The sequence below is a fragment of the Phaseolus vulgaris genome, chromosome 3 (genome assembly GCF_000499845.2).
Source record: "Phaseolus vulgaris cultivar G19833 chromosome 3, P. vulgaris v2.0, whole genome shotgun sequence".
NCBI lineage: Eukaryota > Viridiplantae > Streptophyta > Magnoliopsida > Fabales > Fabaceae > Phaseolus > Phaseolus vulgaris.
Window position 1 is genome coordinate 4,140,840 of NC_023757.2, and position 26,303 is coordinate 4,167,142.

At 31.9% G+C, this 26,303-nt stretch overlaps 1 protein-coding gene and 1 non-coding gene across 2 annotated transcripts; one reads left to right on the plus strand and one right to left on the minus strand.

Moving 5' to 3' along the window:
- Positions 1-10,142: 10,142 nt before the first annotated feature.
- On the plus strand, positions 10,143-16,202 carry LOC137806339 (uncharacterized). Its single transcript, XM_068606387.1, has 5 exons — positions 10,143-10,468; positions 10,801-12,121; positions 14,551-14,661; positions 14,870-15,019; positions 15,815-16,202. The coding sequence occupies exons 2-5, from the start codon at positions 10,811-10,813 to the stop codon at positions 15,959-15,961; spliced, it is 1,719 nt and encodes a 572-aa protein (XP_068462488.1). The 5' UTR covers positions 10,143-10,468; positions 10,801-10,810; the 3' UTR covers positions 15,962-16,202.
- A 5,616-nt stretch (positions 16,203-21,818) lies between these two features.
- On the minus strand, positions 21,819-21,899 carry TRNAL-AAG (transfer RNA leucine (anticodon AAG)). Its single transcript has one exon. It is a non-coding gene; the product is annotated as a tRNA-Leu (tRNA).
- Between the last annotated feature and the right edge of the window lie 4,404 nt (positions 21,900-26,303).

Consider the following 26,303-nt stretch of genomic DNA (forward strand, 5'->3'; position numbering starts at 1 on the left):
GTATAGTAATCATCTTAAATATTATAGTTTTTAAATGAGAATATATTTTACACTCTGAGTGTACCATTAAACTCAGAATATAATTGGCAAGTGATGCACTTAAGTTATGACTAAATTTTACTTCCTTTTTTTATAAACAAAAAGAAGATTTTTGCTTCTTACACCCTAATCATTACTAACTACACATTCACTACTAACAAAAAAGAGAGACTAATATGCATTCCCTCACTAAAAAATATTGTTTTGAAAAAATCATTTTAAAAAACTCATATAAAAGGTATTATATTTTGAAAATTTTGTTCCAAAAAAATTATTTCAGAATGAATTTCATGTGTTTTAGAAATTTTGTTCCTGGAATCCAACTCTAGAAATCTCATTCCAAAAATTATGAAAAGCGTGTCCAAGAAAAAATTTAGAATAAATAATTTAGAAGTCACTTTAAATAAGGATAAAAATGATTATTTTAAAAATGGTGGAGTGTGCCAACGGAAAAGAAACTTGCTTTAGTCAACAACTGTTAGGCACATTCTCCACACCCAACACATTCTAACTGGCACCCAATCATTTAATAGTAAAAGACGAATATACCCTTAATGAAATCCTGAAAATTATAATTGTGATATGCACCCAATGACCTGCACCAACCCTATTCTTTTGTTCTTCCATTCCATTGTGCCTGCCGCAGCCATCGAGCCACCGTAAGCCACCGTGTTGTGCAGCCACCGTGAGCAAGCTTATTGTCCAACCACCGTGAGCGACGTTCTTCTCCATTCTTCTGCACCCACCGTGACCTCCATTATCGCAGGCAGAGCACCAGATTCGAAGGTACGTCATGCTTCCAGATATTTTTATCCATAAGTGAGTGAGAGTTGCGGATATTTTTATCCGCAAGTGACTTTTGAGAGGTGCGGATATTTTTATCCGTAAGGGTGTTTGGGGTCCGGATAATTTTATCCGTAAGTTTGTTTTGACTTACGGATATTTTTATCCGGAATATAGTTGGGTCCGGATATTTTTATCCGTAGGCACAACTGTGGCTGGCTTCTGGATATTTTTATCCGTAGGCTTCCGGATATTTTTATCCGTAAGTAACGATCAGTTTTGAATATTTTTATCCATAAGCAACGAGCAGTTCCGGATATTTTTATCCGTAAATGAAGAAGACAAGGGCATTTTAGGATTTATAAAAGTGTATCGGGTGCCAGTCACAATTGATTGGGTGCAGGAAGCAATTGCCCAACTGTTAAGTGGTTAGGCCCATTTATATTGGGAGGTTTGATTTAGCCCATAGTGGGTTAAAAGAGAGGCTTTTTCTTCCTGCACCCCTACCTTTTTCTTCCTGCATCCCCACAATTTGGTAAATCTCGAAACTAGCCTTCACCTTTAATTTGAAAAAACTGAAGTTTTGGATTACCGGAAATCAGGATCTGGGAGTGTGCTATGGATTCATCATTCTAGAAGTGAAAATTGTTGATTTTTGGATTGTTGAATCTGGAAATCCAATTTTTATTACGATTGGTGGATCCGGAATACTTTTTTTCAATTATGGATTTTTAAATCCAGAATGCTTTAATGTTGCACATTTTATTTACTCATCATTCATCAAAGAGATAACCCATATATATTATAAACTCAATTACTCATCAATCTACAACATTTTCCTATTTATTTTCTAATGATTTAGAATAAGATTTTCTGAATTTAAATTTCAAAAGTTCAGATTCCAATAAGATTAAAAATAATATTTACAACTTTCATTGGCATAAAGCAACCAAATTTTGCTGACATTAGGAAAAAGAGTATTTTGTATTATCTTCAATATACCGATTAATTGAGGGTTTCTTCATTCAGCTATGTAACTTTTCTCCTTTAAATCGCAACATGTTTATGCTTATTATGAACAGTGAATGGATTTCTCTTTTAAACCTTTTTGTATGAACCCTAGCTTTCATTTCTTTTTCTTTTAATTTTTCACACTGGTGGATCATAGTTTTTTCAAAACAGGGGCTGGGAGGTTACCAGACGCACCAATTCGAAATTTTACCTTAAGCATCAATCTAAAACTTTACCAGATTCTATAATTCGAAATAAAAAAAATAAATATGAATTTTCTATTCCGTAAAACTATCGACTATATTGTGAAACTGCAGATCCAAAAAACAAAAAATTTACAAACCACCCTTCTCCCACCAAATTTCTAGACCACAACCTTAAATCACCCATAGAAACGCTAGATGAAACTGTGTGAGAGAGGAATGGGGTTCGTGGAAGACAATGGAACGGTGCTGCTCTAAGAAAGAGGAATGGGCGGCGATGCTGAGAAGCAAATGAAGAAGAAAAGAATAGTTTAGGTTTAAGGGCATTTTATGGTTTTTAGAAAATAATAAGAACAATTTTGTTTTTGCATAATATTTGGGGGTGTTGAAAGAAAATTACAGGGGTGCAGGAAGAAACTGCCTAAAAGAGATACCTTATGCCTATATTAATTTGGGCTGCCAATTTCAAGTACCCACTAATTAATAGCCTTTGCTTTCTGCACCAACAATTTGCATCCTGAATCTCAAATTTGCAATATTCCCACTTTACCCTTTTGAGTTTATTAGGTTGGTGCAGAGCATCATCCACCATTTTTTGCTGTTGGAGCTTTTTCTGTGATGTGAGCTTGCAAAGTGTATGCACCAGTAAGGTAAAGTTTGTACCTTTTGTGGAGATTTCACTTTCTTTGTAGGGTTTGGAAGTATATTAGAAATTATTCAGAAATCATCTATCTAGAATTGTTTGAAATTTGTTGTGAGATTTATTTTGGAAAAAAACACCTCTGGTGATATTTATTATTACGAAATGGTTTTGAATTCCTTTTGAAATAGGATGAATACAACAGAATGGGATTCAGCACCTTGTTCGGGAAAATATGGAATCTTAATGATTTTCAAAACTTTTTCAAAAATATAATATAAGCGCAATGAACTTCATCCCAAGGTTTTCAAAATGTAATGGAGGTTTGAAAAAAAAACACATTATTTTATCTTGGTTTACCCAAGTTGAATTACGTTTAATTTTTTTACAAATACGTTTTACTAATGAATAACTATAAACAAAAAAAAAATTATAAATATTTTATGTTATTTATCATAATAATTTATAATCTCACCTTAAAGAAAAAAAACTCAAGTATTCTTTAATACAAAGTCATTTAGTTTTTTTCACATATAAAAATTATTTTATAAAATTATAGTTAACAAAAATGAATATTTATAAAAAAAGTACAGTATCAGACTAATTTTGCTTAACAAAGAATAAACTTAAGTTGGAACATTAATATTTTTAGTTTTGTACTCTCTAAAAATTGAGAGTTTGCTTGTTTTTAGATTTTTGTCACTTTTTTTATGGATAGTTTTCTCTCTTCTTTATTCAAAGGCTTAACTTATAGAGAGGTATACAATGTCTGTAGTTATTGCGATATGCAAAGTCTCTTCTTGATGAGACAAAGTTTCTTTTGAGGTTTTTTTTTTTGTCAATTAAAATAATATTTTAGCTTTACTTGTCATTGTTCTTTGCAAAAACTAGTTATTTCCTCTTTGGTTTTTTTTTTTTTATTGTGAGGAAGTTCAAAGTTTTGAGGAACTTGCTCTTGTGATATTATGAGTTTTAGCTTATATTCTAGCTTGATTGTATATAAAATACACAAAAACAAATATAGCAATATAAAGGTTTTGAGAATCATGATGTTTGGTTTCAAAGTATAACATAAAAAAATCTTTGAAATGAAATATATCAAATTTAGTAGGTTAGGTATCTTTAATGTTTTTAATGTTTTTTTTTTTAATGTGCTTTAGAAGACAACCTTGAAACATTGTTTAGATGCGTTGAGAATTGTGTTGAACATAAGCTAATCATTTAGTCTTTATGAAAAATGTTGTTCATTGAACTAAACTTACTTTTTATAGTATTCACCATAAATACTTGTTTTTATCATGATATAACTTTGAGCATTTTCCATAGCTTAGTACATTCTTTAACTAAGATTTTATTGTAAAAATTATGAAAACATAATTGAAGGGTTAAGTTGCGATTTTATATTTTTTTTAAAACCCTTAGGAAATGAACATTTTACTATATATAGTTTTGACAATTTATATCTATCTGCTTAACTCCTCGGAATACACTCAGCGAATTAGGTTTCTTTATGCTAAAGACTTTTGATTTATTGAGCAACTGATAAATTTGCTTAGCGTTTTTGTATCACATTTCCTGTAGTGCTCTCTGTCTCAAATTCACTCAACACCAGCCTTGTCTGCTCAGTGCATGTCCTAACACTATACTTTTTTGCTTAATGGATTGATGCATTGAACTACTTCTTCGTATATGTGATCCGTTGAGTGTTGATTCTATCTGCTCAGTGCATATCCCAATGATGTACTCTTTAACTCAACAATTGATTCAGTGAAGTCCTTCATTTGTGTGCTTCGTTGAACGTTTTTCCTATTGATAACATCCTCTCATCCGGTTTGGTTTTGCTTGAATTTTGAAGGAGATTGGTGGAAGCTTTGTGGAGGAAATGTGTCAAGGATGGCTCCATTGGATCTATGGATTCCTTGGAGTTGCATGAAGAGTAGGGAGAAGGATTGGTTCGGCCATATCACTTGGAAAAAGGTGAAGAAGAAGACCAAGGTGTCTATCCTAGAGAGGTTTAGACAAATGAGTGTTTAGGCTTGCAATTTGGCAACATAACACTCATAAAATTGATCTTACTTTTTATGAGCCAAGCATCTCAATTTATAGGAGAGTGGGCTGAACATTTTGGAGACAAAAATTGAAAATTCAAAATAAAACTCTTTAATGATAAGGTGTCATGTGGACTCATGCTTTCCATGTTTAGCTCACACTTTCCATGTTAAATCCTCTCCACTCTTAGACTGTCATGTGGACGTCCATGTGTTCCATGTCAAGGTAATTTTCATCCTCTGATATACCCTAGACGCTCTAAGGTTACATTGGGCTCAAAGAAACTAATTTGTTACCCTACCTAGTCACTTTTAACCCTAACTAGACTTATTTTACTATTGGCCCCAATACATACCCAAAAACCTATGTACTTGGCATAAATATTTGGTCTAATTATTTTAAACTACAAGGCCAAATACATGGCCCATGAAATCCTAAACAACTTTATACAATTTATTTAAGCTAAATTTTGACCCAAAAATAATGTTGACTAGTCAGCCGAAACTCAATTTTCTTGTGTTCTTCTGATAAAAAATCTAGTTTATGTTTTGATGAGTTGGAAGTCTTCTTAGATATGTTTTGTACATTCCTTCATCCTAGAGGTGTCCTCTCGATTGAACCTACAAATATAAACAAAAACCCAATTAGACCCATATTTGAAAATAAGTCCATAAACAGACTCTAGGTTTTTGTCCTCCTCATTATGTGATTGTGTGTGACTGGAAGCTCTGCCATCACCTATCCTCTCAATGGATCTTAGCTATCTTGGATTCCTTCTTTCTACATACACATGGGAAACACTTATAAAACACGAGTAACTCTTTTCAAAAGAATAAATTCATTTTTCCATCAAAAATAAGAATTTTTTTACTAGTATATAAATATATATATATATATATATATATATATATATATTCAAAATGAATAAGAAATAGGTGCCTTAATCAAGTATAAAACATTTATTTTAGGCTCTTATAAACTCCCTCAAACAAAGTACAAATTTAAGCATCAACAACTTAGAACAACATTAGTTTCCTGAATAACTGAATTCCAAAATTTGAGTTGTTCATATATCTCAAAACTTAATTATGTATAGATAATTAAAGCTTTTTTAAAAAGTTTTAAAAATTGTTTAATTAATAAAGGAACATCAATTTGAGAGAAAATGGTAAAATAATAGTTTTTTATAAATAATATAAGGTAAAAAATTAATAATAAATAAAATTTAAAAAGTAGAATAATAAAATTTAAAAATAATTAGAAAAATATATCTTGGGATGATAAAAATGTTTTATATAGATTTTAAAACTAAAAAAAATCAAATAATAATAAAATATTAGAAAAATTAATACATATATAAATATATACCCTTTAGGTTAATTTTCATTTAAAAAATATAATAAAGCATAATAATAATATATATTTTTTTTTTATTTTTATTTTTTTATCAGCAGCATAATAATATAATATTAAAAGAGTAGAAAAAATTTATTTTGGGATCTAATCAGTAGTCCTAGTTTGTCATTTTTTTTAACCTAGAAGATAAAAAGCAAAAAGATGAGACAAAAAAAAGTATAAAGAAAAAAAAATGGGGGCAAAAAAGTGAAAAAACATAAAAGCATAAAAACGAGAAAGGGCTATTGATAGAAGAAGAGAAAGAAGAAAAAAGAGAAGGCCACATAGAGGTAAGGTTTTCAAAGTTTTATTTTAAGTATTTTATATGACAATTGTTTTATCAAACTAGGACAATTTGATAGGTTAATTACTAAAATAAACAAAATTTAAAAAAATTATCGAAATAGATAAGTCGTGTTAAGTTGGTACGATTCTGGCCTATTAAAAGTTGGTACGATTTCAATGTATTTGAACTAAAGTCATGACACGACTTCGTGTATTTGAGCTAAAGTTATGGAACGACTTCAATGTAATCAAATTCTAACTAATACCAAAGTCGTGCCAAGGTGACATGACTTTAGTTGAACTTTGATTACACTAAAATCGTGTCAACTTGAGTTTAAATACATCGAAGTCATGTCACGTTGGCACGACCTTCACTTTCATGAGAACAAAATCGTGTCAGCTTGGCACAACTTACTCATTTCAATAATTTTTTAAAATTTTATTCATTTTCGTAACTAACCTATCAAATTGCACTAGTTTGATGGAAAAAAAATACCTCATATGACATTGTATGTGGTTTCATACTATTCATTAATGCTATCCAAAACCAATAACGTTCAAAACAAGGGAACTACGAAACCAAAAGAAAAAAATGTGTTAAGGAAGATAACCATCAATGTTTTCATTCCTTTATTATACACCACCCTCCACATCTCACGTCCAACATAAGCCCAACAACACCATCATAGTCATCGACACAACAACAACAACAACAAAACCAACAACGACAACAATAACGACAATTTTTGTGGAAGACAATACGACTTAGTTTCTCTCTACGCCTTCAAACCCATGTTCGAACTAGACGATGAATGGTACATAAAAAACCTTTACCACCACAATGACTGCAACATCATCGACATTCTCACCACCCATCCGCATTACAACAACTTCCTCAATCAAACCAAGCTAGATGACGAATTCTCTTTCTTAACAACCCCACATTCTCTATCATTGCCAATAAGTATCCCCCCTCCATCATAAAAAACCAACATGGTTATTTTGGCTCACCAATCAAATGGTGTGTGTTTTGGGCACGACTATGACGCCAATTCTAGCTTTCACAAGTATTATACTGTTGACACTCCTTTGGCTACAACAAAGAAAGAAGATTGTTAAAGTACAAGAAAAATTCCGTAAAAGAGGATATGGATTCAAAGAACTCCTTAGGTGAGACAACTTCACATACATGAGAGATTTACAAATAGGTATCACTATGCTTTATGTTTATCAAACAATCTAATGATATTGACTTATAGAAGAAGTAAAGAAACATGTGAATTATGTAGTGTAATTTTACATAAGATCATTAGTTGTTCTGCATGGTAAGGTATTTTTATTTATAGGCTTTATTGAAAGGACTATTGTGGGTTACATGTTGATATTTTATTCACTTGTAAGAGTTTGACAATGAGTTGGTAGTCTTTTTAACTAATATATTTTTCTATTGTATTCAACTTGATATGTATTACAACAACTCTTTATTTTGAACATCTTTTTTCTTGTACTAACAACACTGAATTTAACATACATTTCTAGAAAAGATAACTATGTTATATCAAAATCTTTATTGATTTTGGTGAGTCAACTTCTTAGCGATTTTTAGACAATTTTATGAATTCAAAAGTGAAACAATATGTCTTAATATGATAAAATTTCTTATGTCTTGATCTCGTAAAAGATAAATATTATGATGTTGATAATTTGAAGACTATATAATTATTTTTTATTTTTTTTAACACACTTAGATCAAAGTATCAGTTCATCAAAATTTTTATTATAGTTAAAACATATAAATTTACTAACTATTGATATTAGAATTCTTATATTTTATAGATATATATATATATATAGAATTCTTGACATATAAATGAGCTCAAAACCATTTGTAAAAATAATTCTTATGGGAAATAATTGTAATAAGCTTTATGAGAAATATTAGTATTTTATGGTTGAAAATAATGATGTTTATTATTTATATCTATATATAAAGAGATTATCTTCTTGAACTATTCTCAATTTTTTTCTTATTTTATCCTTATATTAATATTTAATTTTATTACTGTATTATGGACATTGCGTCATTTTGTATTTTTTCTAAAACATATTAAAACAATTATCAGAAGTAGTTTTGAATGTAAAATAAAGTTTTTTTAATTTAATTTTTTGAAATATATCTCCATTTCTTCAATTTTCACAATTTGAATTTTTAGGATTTTATCACCATTTTTTTTTCTCTTCACTCTTTCTCACTCTATCTCTCTTATTCCTCAAATCTCTTGAAAACCAATAACATGACTCTCATGCTTGGTCTCTCATGCTAGGTCTTTCATACATACGGATACATATAAATTTATATTTCATTTAAATAAATATAAATATACATATAATAATATTAAAAATAAAAAATAAAAAATATGGATATACAAGCGACACCTCTAGATTTCTGCTAATAATGATAATGATTATTCAGAAGACATAAAATAATGCCTATACTGATTTATAGATCGATAATTATTATTATATTATTTTTTATTAAGAGTAAACTTTAACGTCAAGTTATTATTTTCTTCCAAAATTAAATACATGAATAAAAATGAAAAAAAAATATAATTCATCTAACGCATTTTCCACTTACAAAATTATTGTAATTAAATAATAAAAAATATTTTTAAAATATGTTAACACTTTTCTATCACTTTTTTAAGATGAGATGTATAATATGATAATACAATGAGATCCACACTTGTTGGAGATCTCACATCGACTAGAGATTAGAGCCTTTCATTGTATATAAGTGGGTGCAAACCTCAACCCTATGAGTCGATTTTATGGGGTTGAGTTAGGCTTAAAGTCCACTCTTTCGTAATAACACTTACAATTTTGTTTTAATTAAATTTAAAATACGTAAATGAAGGAGTAAATAGAGAATATATATATATATATAATTAAATTTGAATTTTTTGTTTCCGTTGATATTCATAAATCCACAACTACATTAAATTAAATAAGAGATAAGAAAGATATTTACAGTTAAAATATTAATATTTGTATTAAGGAAGTTTAGTAAAATTGGTTTATCTGTGATTTATTATATTACGTACGTCTTCAATTTTTAAAATAAAAAATATAAATTTTGCGTGTGACATATTTCTAATCCACGTGACATTAATATTGTTTATTTTAAAATAAAATGATTAAAATTATGGATTAAACCAAAGTTATATTTTAAGATGGAAAATTATGTTTTAATAACTGAATACCATTTTATAATTAATTAAAGATAATGTTTTAATCTATAACAACATATAATGACTCCTCCTTCTTATCTGTACACATTTTTTTTCTAAATTTATCCTTGAAGAAATAATAATGAGTTTAATAATTTTTTTATAAATTTATCTTTGCAAAAAATAACAGTTATTAATTTAATAACTTCTCTTATTAATTTGATTCTCTTATAATTTAATAACTTCTCTTATTAATTTGATTATTTTATAATTTAATAACTTATCTTTTTCTTAAAATTACGAGTTACAACATTTGTTTAAATAACATATCCCAAGTCCATTCCACCCAGTAATTTAATATTAAAAATACATCACCATGAGTTGTACCAAACATATCACAATATTTTAAAAAAAAATTAAGAGATTATAGTAATAAAGTGTTTTTTTTTTGGGTTTAACTGTATTTAAAGATATGATTCTTTAGCTTTGAATCTCATCTTTGTAGTTACATCCAAGGGCTAGAAACGATGGTGCAGACATAACTGTGGGGAGAGGAGGCTTGGAATAAAATATACAGAACTAAAATATAAATTGGGGGCGTGCGTGACTAAGAAGCAAAACGGGAAACGTGCTTGCATAATCAAAATCCAAAATTTCAAACAACCAAACATTTTTGCGTTTTGAGTTGACCTACCCTCCTTCAGTTTTCATCAATTTTTGGGTCAATTTTTTTCCCTCTTTCGCCCAATTCCAATTTCACTATCTTTCTCTCTGCGGACGTCAGCTTCTACGGCCTCGGTTTTGATTCGACAAGTTCCTCTTGTTTTATGGAGGTAGGGTTCAGTTTTACAATTTTTTCCCCAATTTTCTCGAATGTGGTTGATTCGACGCATGTTTAGATTTTCACTTCAGCCTTTTCTTGCTCTTTAATTAGGGGTTTCGTTCGGGTTGTTAGAGTGTTAGGGTGGAGTATTGGCTGTAGGGTGGGGGATAGTGTGTGTTGAATACGTGAGGTGATGATGCATGGCTTGCAATTTCTGCTGGGTAGAATTTTGATTGGATGAAGTATTTGCGGGCTTTTATTGTTTTTCTGTTGTGAGATATTGGATATTGGAGATCTTTTGCTGAATGATTATCTGGGTGTGGGTGTGATCTTGGTTTGCAGGTGTAGATAGATGACGGGAAAAGACGTCTCAAGAGAGCACTTTCAGCCCAGGACTTGTTCTGGGAAGAAAGAGGATTTTAAAAAAATTGTGTTTATTGATGTAGACAGTGATCAAGTTGATGAGGTGGTGATCATAGATTACCCTGAGTTCATGTCTAAGTCGCATGGATCTGGTGCACCGAGTAGAGACAGGGTATTTACGCCGCAGAGTGTTATCAGCATTGATGATGACGATGATGACGAAAGTGATGATGCGGAGATTCCTGGAGTTGTTGCGGGAAGTGTTGGGGAATTGGATAGCGATGCCTCCTCTAGCAAAAGTTCTTCTCCAGACTCTAGCAAAAGGTCTTCTCCAGACTCAAGTGGTGTGCGAGATTCTATTCACATAGATGTTGATGAAAGTGGTGTCTGTGAAAAGGAGTCTGAATGTGACGGGCTAAAAAATAGGAAAGCAGGTCCTGCTGCAGAGGGTACTGGAAGAAATCGCTACGGTTTGGATGGGTCTGAAAGTGAGTCATCAGATAGTGATTGCTCTGATTGCGAACTCATGGATCGTGAACAGTGGGAAAAGATTTCGGTTAAGAGAAAGCGCACTGGGTTTGATGACCAACCTTGTTATGATGAGCATGCTAGTTCTTCTGGACTACATTTTAACAAAAATGTATGCATTGATATTGATGAGGAAAATAGGAGTGGGGAGAATGCTGGAGGCACAACTCATTTTGGTCCCACTGATGGCAAATATGTTGAGAAGAATCAATCATCCTCTTTTGCTAAGGTTGATAGGCAAGTAGGAAATTCTTTGAAGGATTCTTATAGGAAAGCTGAGTGGGAGACTTTTAAATCTTCTTTGTTTGAATTCACTGAGGAGGAAATGCAATCATTGCATCGAAGTTGCAAAATTGGGCATGGAAAAAGTACAAGAAGCAAAGATTTCTCTCCCTGCACACAGTTTGATAGCTACGATTGCTGTAGTGATGTTACTGGTGTCTCAAGGTTCAAGAAAGAATTCGGCAATGAGGAGATTGGACTTTTGAACTTGAGTCAAGAGGCAGATAAAAGCCAAGTTACTAATTCTGGATCTACACTGAAGAGTAAAAATGACTCTTTATTTGATTTGAATTCTAAGTGTGCCTCTGTTGATGAAAGACATGTTAGTTGTGATGGGCCTGCTTTAAATGAAGATCATTGTGGCCTCACTAGCACTACGTCAAATGAGAGAAATATAATTAATGAAAGAGAAAAACTTAAGGAGACTGATGAATATAAGCAAGCAATGGAAGAGGAATGGGCATCTAGGCAGCTACAATTGCAAATTCAGGTAATACACACATCTTATTATTTAAATATTTTATGCACATGTTTGGGTTAGAGGCCTATGAACAGTTAAGTGCTTATGACTGTACTACTAGTTTTATAAGCATTCTATTTAATAGATTTATTTTTATAAATAAGATGTAAGAAAATGAATTGCAATCTTATAAGCTAGTCAGCTAATTTTGTTAAGTTTCACAAGTAGGATAAATAATGGTTATATTCAAGTATTCGTACTCATAAGCCACTCTCACTTGCTTAATCAAATGGCTTGATTGTTAAGCCTAGGTGCTTATATTATAATATGAGCCAAATAATCTTGGGGGAAGCTATTTCAAGTGCCCCCTCTGTCTCTTTCAATAATGATCTTAGATTCATTGTCTCTTCAAATGTGTGTGCTTAGTTAGTGATCTCACTTGTTGAGAGGGGAAAATTGGCCATGCTACCTTTAGATAAGCTTCACAAATAAGCTGAAAACTGCATATATAGTTGGAGGGGAAAATTGGTTGTGCTACCTTTACATAAGCTTCACAAATAAGCTAAAAAAGGCATATTTAATTAGATGGGAAAATTGGTTGTGCTGCTGTTAGATAAACTTCACAAATAAGCTAAACGTGCCTTTAATATACAAACACTTTCAGATGAAGATGTGCTTATATGTTAAAATAAGCCCCAATAAGCTCAACAGAAGCTCTTCCTAATGCCCCCTCAATCTCTTTTGATTTATGCCCTTAGATATCTTTGTTCTTCAAAATGTGTGCTTGGGGTCTCACAAGTTGATGAAGGGCCAATTAGTTGTGCAAATGCCAAATCCCTTTAAATGTCTAATTTATTGTGTAGGAAGATCTAACTTTATATTTAAGCTTTTGTTGGTGTTGGCCTTTTGATTTAGTGCATTTTTAGATTAGTTTATTTTGGGAAATAACCTCTTATTTTGTCTAAGCTCTCTCACAAAGCTGCAAAAAATTAGCAATTATTATCGCAAGGTTAGCTGAACCAAAACTTGCTACAACGAGAAAAATTGGTTAGTGAATATAAGGAACTCTCATTGTGGATCAGGACTTCATAATAGTCATTGTACATATAATTCTGCTTAAACCACTAAAAAGGCGATACACGTTACATGATATCACAGCAAAGCACCTAATCTTTCTAAATTTGTATGTTGTGCCAGAGAAAGTGTGGCATAAACTCTTGTTTCCATGACTGAATCATTATATGTGGTTTTTCTGAACTTGAATAACTGGAATTTACAGTAATATCCTTTTAGGTTACTAGGTAGTAGGAAGAAAAATAGAGACTTGGTTGAAACTACTCATACTTTGTTGCTTGGTGCTAATGTACTAGTTCATCACTGGGGGAATGCCCACTTCCTCTCTTGACAATCACATTCCATATACTATACTCTTTCTAGATGAACCTTTATTTCATGTCTCCTCGTGTCTTTGGGTGTGTGTGTTTTGTTCATGTTTTCCGGGTTGGGTAACCTCTTTGCTAGAGCTATCACATGTGTTTTCCTAGGATATTGTCATCTCTAAAAAGGGTATTGATGCTATTCTCTTGTTTGTAACTAAATACTTTTACATGTCTGCAAGTGTGATATTTTTTTTAGGAGACTCCTTCCTTTTCAAGCTACTAGTTCTGTGCAACAAGTCTTACCTATCCCATTTGTTGAACCATTGTCATCTCCCCTCCTGACCTTACTAATCAACTAACTTTTCACAGTCCCTCTCCTACTCTAAGCCCACCAAAACCATCATCATCATCACTCTTAATCACTTATCAATGCAAAACACAAGAGACTGGTTCAGTGTTACCTTTTGAGTCCTTAACCACCATCTACCCATCTTTCAACTCTCAATAATGAAGATCTTGGCTAACCCATAGCTCTATGAAAGGGTATTTTCTCTACTGGAATCCTCATCCTATTTACAATTTTCTAAGCTTTTGTTAGTTGTCTCCTTTGTTCCTCTTTTGTTTCCCTAAAGTTGTACTTGAAGCGCTTGATCAATTTGGATGGTGACAAACCATAATTGATGAAATGTAGGTTCTTGACTAGACATGAGAGCTTTTTCCTCTTCCTTTGGGAAAAAAGACAATTGACAAACCATAATTGATGAAATCTAGGCTCTTGACATGAACTAGACATGAGAGCTTTTCCTCTTCCTCCGCAAAAGAAGACAACTGGATGCAAGTTATGTTATGCTATCAAAGTGGGTCCAGATGGTCAAATTTAATGCAGAAGTTTTCATTTGATAATCTTTGGTCACTTCTACCTTATGATATTTATTCTTACACCAGAACACTTTCTACATTTTGGATGTTGGCACAATACTTGGTTTATATATACTTATATTTTGGGTAACTTGCTATTACGATTATGATGTTGTAATGTGATTCCTTAAACTGAGATTATGTGTTCTTGTTCTTTTACAGGCAGAGGAAGTACAAATGTTACGCAAAAGAAGAAAGGCTGAAAAGCGCCTATTGGATATGCAAAGAAGGCAAAAAGAGCGCATTGAAGAAGTGAGAGAGTCCCAAAAGAAGGTTGCAATTATTTCTTTAATTTACACCTGAAAGTGTTTCTTATGTTAATTATCCTTCACTTTACCTTTTAGAAATTCCTTCTCCTTTTAATTATATATGACCATTTGAATGTCTCCTTTGATGCTCAGTGTGGACATAATATAAACCATGGAATTTTTTACCAACTCGTTATTTCTTTTTCTAATCTGACATATAATGCCAAATTCAGGATGAAGAATTTATGAACCTGAAAGAGCAACTGCGGGTTGATATAAGGAAGGGGCTTAATCATTTGGAGATGCAATGCCATGATATGACCTCATTGCTTCGTGGCCTGGGAATACATGTGGGAGGAAGCTTTACCCCTTTGCCCAATGAGGCAAGTTGTGTTTATATATTATTTCTTTTAATAATATATCATTCTTTTTATCACACTTGATAATTTAGAGTCCATATTGTTTGAATGCTATGCTATATACTTTTTTAATTATTTAGTATATTTATACTATCCATTGTTCAAATGAAATGAAATCACTTATATGAGTAAATTCTTGAGATCATGGTTGCTATTAAATATTTTCTATTAAGAAAGCTGGTCAGTTAATACTCCCTGAGAGCATTTGTACAAAAAATCTTATCTTTATGCAAGTTACATTATTTTTTGCTTCACTAATGCTTTCGATGCAATCAAATTTAAGGTAACCCTGCCCTTAAAACGGGTTGTACGAAAAGTTACAAATTCCATTATCTTTCGGCATCATTATTTTTTTTTGGTCATGGAAAACTAGCCAGAGTATGACGTGGACATGAGAATTCAAGGGTGTTTGTTCCCTTTATTCATATCTAAGCGGATTTTTAATTTAAGTTGTTTACGGTTATTTGAATCCTGGGAGATCTCTTTTTATGGTTGATCTTAGTTATCAAATCTTTTAGATAATGACAATGGTAATATACACACACATATATAGCTTCATTTTCCCACATGTGACTTCATTTACAAACCTTGACATGTTTAACATCTTATGTCTGCGTCTGCCCCCTTCTCAATGTTTAGTTTAGTGTTGTAGTCTTATGATGATGATGATGGATGTCACATAATTGTGGTTCCTACTTCTGATTTATCCAATGCCCTATGCTGTATTTGATGCTATTTGTCTGTTGATGGACGTTTCAGGTGCAAGCAGCCTATAAACGTGCCTTGTTCACGTTTCATCCAGATCGTGCATCAAAATCTGACGTTCGTGCACAGGTTGAGGCCGAGGAGAAGTTCAAGCTCATCTCACGCTTGAAGGATAAGTTTCTGTTGACTTCTTGTCACTAAATGCTAACAATATAGTTGTCGGTATTTGGTGTTATAATTGAAGTGCTATTACGATTGTAGCTCATTGTTTGGTATTCATATCTTAAATGTATTTATTAGTCTCCCCCGTCATTCCCCCCAAAATTTACAGCAGATAATAGGTTAATGGACTATAAATATGTGAAGATTTTTTTTCTTATTAAAAAGTGCAATATTTTCCGGATGGACAGTAATATTGATATTATTGTCCTCATCTTGCTAATCATTTGCGCACATTTTTTCAAGGAAAGCATTAAAATTGATCCTGACGAAAATCATATATCAGTTTGAGGAATGCACATCATCAGAAAAAGATGTGCCTAGAGATGCCAAAAGACGAACTGGTTTATTCTGACCTACCAAACATGTTGACTGACAAAATTATAACCAAGTTTGGCCTCTCCCTTTTTCTTCAAGCAGAATGGTAGTAGTGAAGAATCAGATGAAGAGCTAAGGCCAAGGCTTGTTGAGACCCCATCATCTGCATGGTTCTTGGAAAACGCCTCCACAGTTTTCTCAACCTTCCAAATGCAAACAAGCACTAGAGCATGGATGATGATTCCTGATGCCACTCTAAAAATACGAAATCCTATCACATTGGGCCTTTAAGTAAAGAAAAGTTAAAATAGACTTCTGTTTTTAGTTTATAAAGTTAGTGACTTTTTATTTAATCATTAACTTTTCATCTTGAAAAAATTATGATAGTTGTTAATAATTTGTGTTTTATAGAAGGTTAATTGACCTACTACTGTTTGTGATATAAAACATCCACTTGTAATATCTAAAAGTTATTTTCTAAAAACATTTTTTATAAATTTCTTACTTAGATGTTAATGTGACGGCTGAATATTTGGTAGACTAAAATGATTTTTATTTTTTTATTTTTTTAAAGTTGAGCCTAGTAGAAGTGGATATTTACGAATACGAAATTCTTTGCCAACTATATTCTCCCACAAGTCAAAACCAAGGTTCTTGCATTCTTTATTCCCATCTTTTAAACCTGAATGATAAATTTGCTCTTGATAAAATGCATTTCGGATTGCCTTATTTGATATATATTTCTGAATGGAAAATATATTCTGAATTCCACATTTCATAATGTATTTGTTTATTTTAAATAAGTTTATTAATATTGAAATTGAATACAATCTGAATCATATACAAGAATAAAATCAACATTGTGCATGAATAAAGTCAATTATCTAAACATATGTGAGTGGAACTCCTAATATTTAGGTAAACACTTTTACACTAATATAGAATAAAAATCATAAGTTAACTATTGTATAATAATATACAGACCAAAATATGTCTAGAGTTGGTATGAGACAACTATCCTACAATTAGAGTTGGTATGAGACAACTATCCCACAATTGTTTGCACAATTTTTAAACGTATAGTATAATCAGTGAGTAATTAGGAATAATAATGTAAAACATGACCACACATGTATGAAAATACTTTAACAAAATGTGAATTGTGCACATGTCTTATACATATGATTGGATGGAGACTTACTTCGTAATAGAAGTATAGTCATATTTTGCTACAATGATAAACACTAAAACAACATTGTATCCACTAATAATCACGTATCTCATAGAACATAGTCGTCCATTTCTCTACTAGCCTACGAAGACATCAATGTCAGTTAGAGAATTATCATTGTAGTATAGACATTAAAAAAAAGTGTGTAATGTGTGTCATAATTTACCATTGACATCTCATCCACCAGGGATGACATTTTTAGTTAGTCTACCCATTCATAACTATCCAATGATGTAGCATATTTATCACACCAGTGACAAATTTCTTTCAACAAATCCATTCTAACAAGCGACCATGTCCCCCATTCCCAACAATGCAACTATAGATCGATATCCGCAATTACCATCAACCTTCATATCAATGACATCAATTATATATTGGGATGAAATTGGTCCAACACTGAAATTGCTTTAGTGTTCAAGGGGAACTTCATTTTTCCCTCTCTTTGCTTGACTTTCATGTAGAAGAACTATCCTTTATAGAATGAATGACAACAATATGCTTAAAATATGAGGGTTCATGCTTTGTAGATATGACCAATCTATTTGCTAGACTTTTTGTGATTCCTTGATTTTCACTTTATCCATGATGCACACGTTAATATATTGGTATGCAATTTCACAAAACTTGCTCTTAATTATCAATTTCCCTGCAATGTTAACTTCTTTAAAATAATTCAGTATAACATTAAATTCTTGTTAGACAACTCAGAGGATGAATCACATGATGGCATATCATAAAAGCTTAGTCTGACTCACATAACATGAACTTTATTTAAGGGTATGCAACCAAGGTCATATATAGCTAATTTGCATGCACAAGGTAAATCGTGAGTATGTCCGAGTAGACAACCACAATGTTCACTATCAATATCAACATGTTTAACCCAATCAAACTCCTGAGCAATGTGCATCAAAGCATATTTAGATACAAACCCTTGTAGTCTTTTATATAAACTTATATAGGAAGTGTGGCTCACAACATGCATAATCTTCTTAAACGATGTTTTAGTTTCATTATGTTGCAACCATGTGATGTTGTTGATTATGTTCCAGAATGTACACAAGTCTCTCATACTATTTTGAAGTACCCACTTCAAATTCTAGTGAGCGAATTCTATGATTAAGCATGATAAATGCAAGTACACAATAACTAATGAATGTGGAATTAACAAGTTTTTTTTGTTTATTAACAACAACTAATGAATACATACAAAATAATATACTTAGTCAACCTTATGTTTCCCAAATGCACACCTTGAATGTCCATGCCTTTACAAAAATTTCTTATGTGGGAATGATCCATATGTTGTTCACATAGTCGAAAAATACTAATTATGGCAAACAAACAACTTCAAAACATTTCACATATCCCACAAATGCATCACAATTTGCACAATCTATCACAGAATCTCATGCATCCATAAAAAATTCTCAAGCCTACATAGAGTCCACTAACATTTTTCATTTTTCTCCAACATTTTTATTAATGTGGAACCGACACAAAATGTTGGAAGTTTCAGGAAAGATAATGTTAATTGCATTTATTAAAGCAAGATTTATGTCACTGATAACTACTTTAGGAAAACATCCATCCTAAAAGATAACCCTCTAAGTCTTTTGAGGGACCAAAAAAGTTGCTTTCTCGCTCACTTGCTAACAACACAAAAGGAGCATAGAAAGTCGATCCTGTGGACGTCACGTCAACTATCTCAAGCAAAGAACACCTTTGTTGGTTTTGTATGTGTTGTCCATCAAGAGCATAATGTTAAATACATTCAACAATTTAACCGAATTGAGATGTGTCTAAAAATGACATGTAAACAACCTATGTAAACTCATTACCACAACTCTATTGAATATAATTGTCACGCTTTAACAACATCATTAACTGTTGCATTTAAATTCTGGATCATCTTTGTGATCTCTTATATGCATATCTAGTTGTATATTTGCCTTATTGTCGTGAATTTTTTCTCATTGTACTACTATTTCCAAGTAAGTATTATGTTTATTAACTTTACTATACTCTTAGTCATGTCAATAACCATGAAATGTTCATTTGATTTTAATTTGTGAGCATAAGGGTGAGCAACTAATGTATTAACCAATTCATGGATATATTACCTTCAACATCCAACCTTCTCCAATACCTAGTTTGCCTTGCAATTTAAAAGAACAATCGCATTTTCTTGTACCAATCACAGTAACTTCCAAATTAATTTTGTTTTTCATATACTTACCACCCCTTTCACAATCTAACAACACATACGTCTTTTTTTCCTGTTGTCCATTTGCTTTGCCAGACTTCAAAATAACAACTACAAAACCTAGTCTAAAGGCTACCTTAGTAAGTCATCTCATGTACCAAATTCTTATACAAATACATTACAACTTAAGTATATCATATGTCACACATTTCTTACACAAGTAAATGCAATTAAACTTATATCATATGTTGTAAATGGTCGAACATTGTCTCCTCCAACCAATTCATCTTAAGATGCCACAAACTTTATTATGTTTGACTCATCCATATCAGACAACTTATCTATTTCATTAGACATTTTGCTCCACAATTAGGATTATATCTTTGTATTCAACAACCACCACTAAATACATCAAATTTTATATTAAAAAGTATAAAAAAAATAGAAATATTAAAAAGTTCTTAACTTTTGAATTCTAGATTGTTTAATCCAAAATATAAAATATATATTCAGGAAAGGTAAAGTTGAATTTATAATTATATGGGAGTGTAGGTTTAAAATATGAGGGTGCATAATGGAAGAGCCCAAAACCAATAGTCTCCATGTGGACATGGCCGAGTAATAACATTTTGTAGGTTCCTTCTTCCTACACCTCAATGGAGTCATGAAATTACCATTTGACCCTTAAAAAAAACCTGCAACACCCCATCTTCTCTTCTTCATTTGTTCCATGCACCACAAGTGGCATTTCCTTCCTCACACCCGTTCCTGCTTTTAGCGTGGTAAAAAGAAGAGAGTACGGAAGAATAGTAAACAGAGCACACCATAGGAAGATTATAAATATGAGAAGTCCCCCTTGGATTTGACAAGAAGGAAATGAAGAACAAGAATTAAACAAAATGAGGCGTTTCCAACTCTAGTGTCGGATGAGCTTCTCCCAATTATGTATGGAAATAGCATATGAAAATTTGCTCTAACCAATGCCAAGAGAATCAGCAGGTTAAAGGTAAAATGATAGATTCAAAGTGACATAAAGTGACATTTGTATAACGAATTATACTTTGTATTTCAGATTCTACAATTCGAAATACACATTTGTATTCCAAATTTTAAAATTCAAAATAATTCAGAATGCAAAATAAATTTTGTATTATGAATTCTTAGAATTCGAAATACCAAATTTTATATTCTGAATTCTAAAATTCAAAATATAGGATAATTCTAGTATTTGAAGAAGTATAGAGAGTAGTAAGAAAATGTGGAGGTTCAGAAAGAAGGTGCCCATTTCGTATCAATCAATTTCAGAAAAAATTGTTTTACCCTTTATAAAAATGACTTCCATAATACTTTTTCCAAAATGTTTCTAGAACATATTTTTTGGAATTCATAAAATATATTCCCAAAAAACGTTCTCCAAAACAGAATTTCCAAAACCTAAGGCTACAGGGAGAAATTTGGTGCATGATGAAACAGGGAGTTTCTTCCTGCACCTTTATGTTTTTCTTCCAGCACCCTCACAATGTTATGCAAAGACAAAATTATCCTTATTATTTTCTAAAAACCCTAAAACACACTATCCATACTCTTTCTTCTTCTTCCTTACGCACACCACAAACCTACATTTCTTACGTTTCTTTGCCTTTCTTTGGGCACGACAGCTTCATCTCATCGCATAGGAACCGTGAGGTGCGTTTCACTTGGTGGTGGTTCGGTGATGTCTCTTCATCTCATCCCTATTGTTTTTGTTTTCCAGAATCGTGATTCCGTAACATAGTCCCGAATTGAGTGATCCAAAAATATTCTGAATGAGTGTGTCCGAAAGTTACCCGGATTGAAATGCATTCTAGATCCACCAATTTGTAAGCCAAAAAAATGCATTTTGGATCCACCAATTCGTATTTGAAAAATTTCTTCTAGATAAGTCAAAAAATTGCTTCCAAAACACCCCCAAGGCTAATTTAAAAATGGTGCAAGAAGAAACTCTCGAAGAAAAGTATTTATGGACTTTGAGACCCATCTTTCTTAATCACCACCGTTAAAGGACAGCTTCTTCCTGCACCTCAATATTTATAAAAATTATTTGTTGAGAGTGGGATTTGAACCCACACCCTTTCGGACCAGAACCTTAATCTGGCGCCTTAGACCAACTCGGCCATCTCAACTGTTGAAAGAGAATCCACTTTAAAATTATTCTTAGTAAGCCCCAAGATGTAGAAAGTCAGAAAAATATTAAACTATTTTGTGAGGGTCAAGTCACGTAAGCATATAGATGAACATGGCTACCATTTGGTTAAATATTTGTGTTGGTGCAGCTAGAGGACTAATTGTTATAGTTATTTATATTTTATTTATTTTAGTACGAATAATTTGACATAATTAAATATTAAAAATTTATTAATATTGAAATATTCTATTAACACATATATATACATATATATAAGATATGTAAATAAAAGTTTATTCACTAATATAAAAAATATATGTGAACCTTTTACAAAGACAAAGGATGTGCTTATTTTTATAGAGCAAAGAATATAAATTTTTCTACCCAACTAAGTATTATTTTGGCAATTTCTTTCATATTTATTGCATTTACTTTTTCAACATGCACACTTTTAAAAAAGCTATTATGTATTAATCCTTGAAAAAACGGAACCGTGAAGGTGGATTGAATTACTCATTACCCTCGAAAAAGGGAAACAAAATGTAAGGCATTAATAAACTATTTATACATTGAGAAGTTTATATTCAACTTATTTAATGAAAATTATTATTTATAATAAAATATTGGAAATCATCTATATGCTAGTACTTTCAAATAACTACATTGTATTGCTGTTAAGAATCTTATAATAATTCAATAAAATCATGTTTTGTGACAATTTTATTTACTACAAACCAATTTTTAGAAACTAAAATAATTAGTTATAATAATAATTAAATTAGAGACCACTTTAGAAACTAAAAGAAATTTTGGTTTTTAAATTAGTTTCTATTATTGTTAAATAGTTTCTAAATTGTTATCTAATTAGTAACCAAAGTTTTAGAGAGCAAATTTAGAAACTAAATAATTGGTAGTTAAAACCTTGGTGGCTAATTAGATATCAATTTAGAAACTATTTAACAATAATATAAACTAATTTATAAACCATTTTTTTTAGTTTCTAAAATGGTTTCTAATTTAGTTACTATTGTAATTAATTATTTTGGTCTCTAAAAATTTGTTTCTATTTCATGATTTTCTTGTAGTGATTCTAGTTTTATGATTTCTCAAAATGACATTAACTTTTAATTATATAAAATATTAATTATTTTCTAACTTTTTTTCAATTCTAAAAAATTGTGGAAAAATAAATTTTGCATGTTATTAGTGATGGCAAAGCAAGTCAGTAGTTCCGTCTTGGTCCAATCCATCATTGATCTGCCAAAAACGGATCGGACCAAGCTAGTATGTCAAGGTTATACAAACTAGAATTAGTAACATGTCTCATTATAGGGTGGGTTGGCGGGTTGACCAACTACTTTTCAATTTTTTTAAAACTTTTTTTGTATTTTTTTTGTTTTGGATCTATTTAATTAGTTGTAGTCTTTGATATCACTTTTTGGACAATAAAAAATGTAAGGAAGAACAATAAAATTGAATCAAACTTTAATATTCTAATCAAAGAAGGTTTGATGCCTAACAAAATAAAGTAAATATCAATAATACTTCAATAAATAAAATGATGTATAAAGAAATTAATGTAAATAAAATAAATATCAACAATACTTCAATGAATCAAATGTTGTATACAAACATTAATCTAATTTCCATTTCATTTAGAGGTATAGACCCTTATCGAGATACTCCTAAAATGCATATGATTGCTCAAGACAATGAGGGTTTTGCTAATACATGCACAGGTGTAGGACCTAATTTAAATGGAATGCCTAACATTGAAGTGTATATCGTTCCAATAACGTAGACGCTATAAAACAGCCAATCCAGAATTACTTTATTCTTTGCATTGACAAACTTATTGGTTTTAAGGATGATAATTTACTTGAATTTTAATGAGATTTTGAATTATCATGTTTTAATGATAAGTTTACTTGTGATTCATGTACTGGTTCCTTCATTTGTCAAGGATGTACTGAGATTAAAAATATGATTTGCACTAAAAATGTTGGTATTACTACACCAATATCGTATATCAAACCAGAATGCAGAGACACATCCATAAGATCTATTTTTAATGTTGACCCAATTGATTTGCAGGATCAATTTTCCATGTTCACTTTCCTTCTGCCTGTCCTTCCCTTTCTTTTTTAGATTAGTTGGGAGACGAATAGTTTCATTTGCCAAGACAAACCAAGCCACGTAACAAAGCGAATGCTACACCTCGACCAACCAAAAGAACAACTCTCCTTACAAAACTTAAACTCTTTGTCATACTCGAGCCTAAGGGACAAGTGTACTATTGAGGTGTAGAGTTTCAAACACTGGATGTCGAGCACCATTCGACTACTCGACCACTTCATTTCTCATGAATCCACTACCATGCGAGAGAGAGTAATTAATAGTATTATTAAGAGTCATTACGTAATAAACACTTGTAAACCATGAGCCAGGGACAATTGGGTTCTCAAACATTAGGACAACACCCAAATCAATTCTCAAACTAATAAGAGGGTATATAGCAATTAGGAAGGATCAATTACTCTTTACTTATTTATATTCATCATGCTGGACTCCATACCTATACAAATGACTAGAGTACACTAAAGTCTCTTAATTGCTATTTTTTAATCATTTAACGTGTTACATTTTACTAATTACGTGATTAAGTTTTAATCTTGATTAGTGACGTTAATTGTTGGTATTGTCGAGATGGAAATCTCGAATACTTAGATAGTGACCCAAACCTGAAGTGAAGACTAACTTTTTGGAAGAAAAATCAATTTCCTTTTACAAAACAAATGTTGTCGCGTCCAAGCATTTCCAATGCCCAACTATACTTTTGTTTTCCAAAAGACAAAAAAAAGTGAAGCCATTACGTTGACATTGAATTATTACCAGTCACATCGATCACATAAAACATAAAACATAAAACTAGTTGAAGAACATAAAACATAATTGATAAACAACATAAAACATAAAACTAGTTGAAGAAGCAGTGGCTTCAAAATCCTCACGCCATGTGATGATTTTGAGTTTGTTATTTTAGTAAAATCTCTAGAAGCTGCTGACACACCCATCTCTCTGGAGAAACTCAGGTTCAACAGAATACTCCTGGTAGGGATCATCAGAAGACAGAGTACGAGCATGTTTGGCGAGTTTATCAGCAACACTATTGGCCGATTTCAAGATATTATCAAGCCTCACTTCCCAGTCAGAACGGTGTAGCATCGCCCTTATCTGTTGGATGATGTCATAATCATGGTGATTGGGCTTAACCGAGTTCTCCACCATGCTCACCACGGATTTATTGTCTGACTCCACGACCACTTTCTTAAACTTCATCTTTGAAACAAGCTGCAGCCCCGCGAGAATGGCTTCTAACTCTGTCTGGTGCACTTCCAAAGATGAGTCCAGTTTTTTAGCAAAGCCACGCACCCACTTTCCTGCTGAGTCCCTCACAACCCCGCCGCAACCTGCAGAGACTACGTTGTAATGGTCTCGCGAACCATCCACGTTCAGCTTCACCCAACCAACCTCAGGCTTCTTCCACTTCTCCTGTCAAAGATAACAACTCACATGTTGCTTTCAAAATTAATCCACAAACCAAAAGCGTGAGTGAAGAGAACAAAATTTACATACCACCGGGGTGCCGCCACCCATGTTATTATTAGCCTGCTTGCACGACCGAGCCTCACCATGCTCACGCTCTCCGCTCTCACGCCTTGCGCCGAACGCTGCTTCATGCTCCGAGTTAGCAGATGCTGATGAGAGAGCGACATACAAACCGCCGGCTACGGCGGCAGTAGCGGCGGCTGCGCTCGCTACTTTCAGAAACCTTGAGGTCCAGCTGCTTCCGCTGCCGTCGCTGCCACTCATTTTGATGCTGCAAATGAATGAGTTTGTTTGGATGGTTGGTTTGATAAGGAAGAATATAAGGGTGGAATTTATACTCAGACAACACTTTCTCTGTTACTTCTCCTTCGAGGCTAAGGTTACATCTTTTCCACCTCTACCCTTTCAATGTACAGGAACTTGCATTATTTGATTCTTTACTAAACCCCACTTACTTGACTCACTTTTTTCTTTCTTCGAACCTATCTATTAAAATATATTGCTTTCATAACAAGCTTTATTTATTTTTTTGTCATTGTAAAAAAAAATTACAAAACTTTTCTGTCAACCAGTAAAAAATTATCTTTAATAATTACAATTGACAGTTTAATTTTAAAATGGTTTTATTTTAATAAAAAGATTTTTTTATTTATTTTATATTTACATATAAAAGAGATTTTCTTCATTAATCACTCTAATTTTTTTTCTATTTTATCTTTTTATTAATCTTTAATTTTAGTATTGTTTTTTTTTATCGGCAATAAAAAATAAATAAATGGGAACCACTTGAGGG